The sequence below is a fragment of the Limulus polyphemus genome, unplaced genomic scaffold, assembly GCF_000517525.1.
Source record: "Limulus polyphemus unplaced genomic scaffold, Limulus_polyphemus-2.1.2 Scaffold3465, whole genome shotgun sequence".
In the NCBI taxonomy this organism is placed as follows: Eukaryota; Metazoa; Arthropoda; class Merostomata; order Xiphosura; family Limulidae; genus Limulus; species Limulus polyphemus.
This window is the reverse complement of record NW_013669075.1, coordinates 79,870-85,084: the sequence shown is the minus strand read 5'-3', so window position 1 is coordinate 85,084 and position 5,215 is coordinate 79,870. Positions and strand designations below refer to the sequence as shown.

The following is a 5,215-nucleotide window of genomic DNA, read 5'->3' as shown; positions in this document are numbered from 1 at the left end:
GACCTACCCTTCTCTTCGAGCTTCATCACTTCCTTCTTGGTTAAAACATCAGCAGGAACACTGTGACCTACCCTTCTCTTGAGCTTCATCACTTCCTTCTTGGTTAAAACATCAGCAGGAACACTGTGACCTACCCTTCTCTTGAGCTTCATCACCTCCTTCTTGGTTAAAACATCAGCAGGAACACTGTGACCTACCCTTCTCTTGAGCTTCATCACCTCCTTCTTGGTTAAAGCATCGGCCTTAGCTATGACAGGAACAATATTAACTTTGCTGTGTAATTGCTTCATGAACTCAATATCTAGTGGTTTTAGTCCATGGCCAAAGGGTGAAATGAAATAGAAGCAACAATGGATTCGATTATCTGTAATGTTCCTCCTATTTAACCCACTCTCGTCTTGTAGAAAACGTTCAAACTGCTCGTCAATGTACTGTATTATGGATCTGAAGCTATTAAGAAGAAAAACCATGGTTCATTGTCATCACATGGCAGAAAAATACAATAGCAAATATTAGAACACAAATGTTGTGTAATAAAGTTTAAATCTACACTAACAAAACAATAAAAAATTTATATGGATACTAGTCTCGACATTTCATATCCGCTTCAGTTCAACCTTTGTTTGTGGGAGAAACTCATACAAACAAATGTTGTATAATAAAGTTTAAATCTACACTAACAAAACAATAAAAAATTTATATGGATACTAGTCTCGACATTTCATATCCGATTCAGTCCAACCTTTGTTTGTGGAAGAAACACATACAAACAAATGTTGTGTAATAAAGTTTAAATCTACACTAACAAAACAATAACAAATTTATATGATACTAGTCTCGACATTTCATATCTGCTTCAGTCCAACCTTTGTTTGTGCGAGAAACAATACAAACAAATGTTGTGTAATAAAGTTTAAATCCACACTAACAAAACAATAAAAAATTTATACTGGTACTAGTCTCGACATTTCATATCCGCTTCAGTCCAACCTTTGTTTGTGCGAGAAACTCATACAAACAAATGTTGGATTGAAGAGGACATGAAACTAATATCCATATAAATGTGTTATTGTTCCATTAGTGTGGATTTAAACTTTATTGTAAGACACTTTACATGGTATTATCTATTTACCTGTTAGTATTATCAGTGTTGTGTATTTATATATTTTCTCAAGCCTAATATTTTTAGGTTTTCCTTTTTTTTTCTTCTAATAATTAATTCAACTGAAAAACAATAAGTATAAGTTCAGTACATAATTACATTATTTTATCTTACGCTTTCTGCTACAGGAACATGTGAAATCAGTCTTTAACAGTTTATTTTAAATTTACCAGTCAGTGTTGTCTATGGCATCACCAAATCCTGGTGTGTCCACCACAGTCAGTCGTAACTTGACTCCTCTCTCTTCAATCTCAACTGTACTGGCTTCCAGTTTCACATTCTGATTAATTTTTTCTATATGTGAAAATCAATAATTCACATTAATTTTCACATCAATAAATGTTTAGAGAAAACGATGATTAAACCAGTATTTTGCTCCCGAGATATCTAGTGTTAGTTACTCATGTCAGAATTATATCATTGTCTTCCTGCTCCAACATAGTTAAACGTTATTTAATCTTTCCAGAAAAATAATAAACTTATAAGGCAGGATAAAACTAGACAAACATCATCGAAACAGTATCAACAATATTATTAGGTTTCAGTTTTTTTTTTTTGCTCTGCAGTATTTATATACAGAAATATATAGGAAACTAAGAGGCCATTCTGGGCTTTGCCAAAAATCATATTTTGTGTTGTGATTTTTTTTACCTTTCGTTACATAAATCTAGCATTTGGCAATTTAATATAATTCTTTTTTTTTTTCTACGACATTTGATGCTAGTAAAATATGAGTATCGATCTTTCATTCACATCATAGTAACAACATGCTTACTGTACAGGTAAAATCACAGGTAGCTAATTATCTCTGCTTATGTGTGTCATGATGTACAAGTGTCGTTTCAACAGGTAATAAAATAATTAGATTAGCAATTTTTTGGCCCAAACTTTTCACGAGACAGAGCAGTCCCTGAAACTATGCGGACAGAAATTCGGATATTAAAGAAAATACAAATAACAATAATCTGTTCTTCACTTTGTTACAGCATATAGAAAAGTAGCTATAATATTTTTAATACCAAATATACAAATACGACAAACTAAGAAAATGTACCACACTCACCAGAAGCATCGGGAATATGTCTTTCAGGATACAGATCTGTTAAAAAAAGGCTGTTGATCATTGTTGATTTTCCAAGTCCAGACTCACCTATGTAATAAATGAATGTTTACAATACTTAACATTTTTTTTACTTGTTGACCGAAAACAGACATGACCAGCTCTTATTATTATCAGTGATTTTTATTTTGTCGTTTTGATCTGCAAGGATTGAAACTTGTTAAACGAAACAGTACATCTTGTATTAAACAGAGTCAAACGCATGTATACATTACTAGGGCTTGCGAAACTCTGGCTGACAATTAACTTTGTTTCTGCCACGATTACAACCAGGATATTTTTAGTTAAATCTTAATTATAGAAAATGTGCTTATTCTTACATACAGTAATATTTATGATATAATCAAAACACCACAGAAAATACTGGTACTGTATTTGAATTTCCAATAAGTATCAAAATTCTGTAAAAGAAATCCAATTTAACACAATACTGCAAAGACTTTTAGATTTCCGACATTTTACGGCCAGCCAATAAACATATTTATCATCAAGTAGACTCTCAGTTGTCAAATCACAGGCCGAGATGGTTGGTACTGGTAGTTTTCAAGGGCCTTACCTCATTACACATTGCACACAAGACACTGTGTGATTGGTTCATCTTGAAAGCACTTTAAAATGCATAACTTCAACATTAAAAATTTGGTCGCAAATTTTGTTGGGGCAATGCAGGGATGACCCCCCTCTCTTGCCCTCATTGGGTTAAGTCGGTATCCTGATTCCTAAATGTCAGAGGTATTTGGCAACTCCAGTATGTTAGTATATTACAAGCTTTTGTGACTTACAACTTAGCAACTAAAGTCAAAAATTAGGTTAATATTGAAAAATGCTAGGCCTATATTTCTCCTTTTACTATAACAGATAAGTCATATAATGTGTATAATAAAACACATTGAAAATACCATTGCATTAGTGTTAAAAACACAAAATATTAAGTAATTATTAATTTAGAAATGTTTTACCATGCTTGAAACCAAATTTGTTTTTCACACGAACGCCCTACACATACTTACGAAAATTATTTTTCACTCAAAACAAAATACAATGTAAAGATAAATATATTTATTTACATGGTTCGTTAGTTGAAGAAAAACAGGTGATATAAGATTAAACAGACACCGTTGATTTTCAAACATTAAAAGTATTACATGTGCAACTCACCAACCACCATTAAAGTAAATTCGAAGCCCTTTTTCACAGATTTACGATGGACTTGGTTTGGAAGATTAGCAAATCCCACATATCCAGGCATTTCTGGATTGACAAACTGAAAGACCAGAATTGAAAGGAAGTTTTTATGAATCTATGCATAATAAATAGAAGGTACAAATAATATCAAGCTTTTAATTGATCTTTTTTAGAATGCGAACAATGGACTGTACTCTTTTCTGTGGATAAATAGATACAACGCACCATGCTCTTAATAACAGCATAACTTACATTTATACTGTAAACTCTGTACACTTATCATAGTTTTATGAGTACAAGTAGGCTTAACACTTGTAGGCCTACTTACTGATGTACACTTACAATTTAATAATCTCTGTTATGAAGCGACTTCTTAAACTTTTATTTGTGTATAAGCTGTATTTGTGTGAATATTATGTTTGCTAGTTTAAATATAATATTGTCAGTAATTGCTTGTTTGTTTGTTTTGAATTTCACGCAAAGCTACACGAGGGCTATCTGCGCTAGCCATCCCTAATCTAGGTAAGACTAGAGGGAAGGCAGCTAGTCATCACCACCCACCACCAACTCTTGGGCTTCTCTTTTACCAATGAATAGTGGGATTGACTGTCACATTATAATACCCCCACAGCTGAAAGGGCGAGCATGTAACTGGGTATGTGAGTTAATTAAAACTTAAGAATTAAACATTCTGTCCAGCTGTGATTGTAAGAAGCACGAGAGAACACACAGCACAGTTCACAGTGTGAATGTATAAGGTTAAAAATTACTGAATTACAGCTATAATTAAATGAAATACTATCAAACGAGTCAAAAGTAATGATAAAATATATTTATAGTATTTGACAGAGAAAAACAACACACTTTAAAATCAAATTCTATTTCTTGAGTAGTTATTTTTAATATGATTATAAAGTTTCATTAGCTTTCTACTTTTAAAGTTTTAAACTGTGTGCCAAGTTTCACGTGATTTCAGTTGATGTGAGTGTGTGAGGTGGAGGTAGCTGTTTTAAAGTTACCCCACACAATAATTGTGCTTGAATTTGTACCATAAAATCAGCACTAAATTAATGTTATTACATTATAGTAAATATGTGCCAACTTTGGTTAACTTTAGAGTTAGTGGAAAGCTCATGAACCTCTAAGTCCAACAACAGCTGATCTAATGAAAGGATGAGCATCATGACATAAGTTACGTATTATTAACTATACTATTTCTAAGTTGTCCATTAATTTTGATTAAATTTAAACAATAAAATATCACTTATTTTCCCGAATAAAATTTTATTGAATTGACAAATGTAATTGGTCCTACCTGTCTTGCTGTATCAGATGCCATAAGTCAACCTTATCTTTAATTTTAAAGAAAATATCAAATTCCAAGAAATTCGGCTGAACTTTTCCAGGCTTACCACAAGCCTCTTTCAAAACATGAACGCCTCGTTATTCTTTTCTCCCAGAACAGGAAATTGAAGCCTGGCCTCACCCAAGCGAGAGAGACATCTTACGTGTTTGCGATATTTATATATATTTATTCTTACTCTAAATATATTAAAAACATAAGTATGGATTTTTTAGAATGACACAATATTTTAAACTTTGTTTGGTTTAAAAAAAGATGAAACTTTTTAAAGTCACAGTCAGTAACTGTGATATAGATTCAATTTTCTGTCAGCGATAAACGTAGCATCGAGCCCCCAGCGATAGAGCGGTAATTTTGCGAATTTATAACGCTAGAAACCGGGTTT

General features: G+C 32.5%; 1 protein-coding gene across 5 annotated transcripts in view; it reads right to left on the bottom strand.

The window, feature by feature from the left end:
- Positions 1 to 4,957, bottom strand: part of LOC106469397 (septin-1-like) — a 10,366-nt gene extending 5,409 nt beyond the window's left edge. The window contains exons 1-5 of one of the 5 annotated variants that reach the window (XM_022397911.1): positions 4,783 to 4,957; positions 3,441 to 3,546; positions 2,226 to 2,312; positions 1,333 to 1,456; positions 30 to 450 (exon numbers count right to left, since the gene is read on the bottom strand). In XM_022397911.1, coding sequence (XP_022253619.1) covers positions 30 to 450; positions 1,333 to 1,456; positions 2,226 to 2,312; positions 3,441 to 3,546; positions 4,783 to 4,806 — 762 coding nt within the window. In that variant the 5' untranslated portion in view covers positions 4,807 to 4,957. The remainder of the gene's footprint in view (positions 1 to 29; positions 451 to 1,332; positions 1,457 to 2,225; positions 2,313 to 3,440; positions 3,547 to 4,782) is intronic. The other 4 variants (XM_022397912.1, XM_022397909.1, XM_022397910.1 and 1 more) reach the window with 4 other exon arrangements.
- Positions 4,958 to 5,215: the final 258 nt, after the last annotated feature.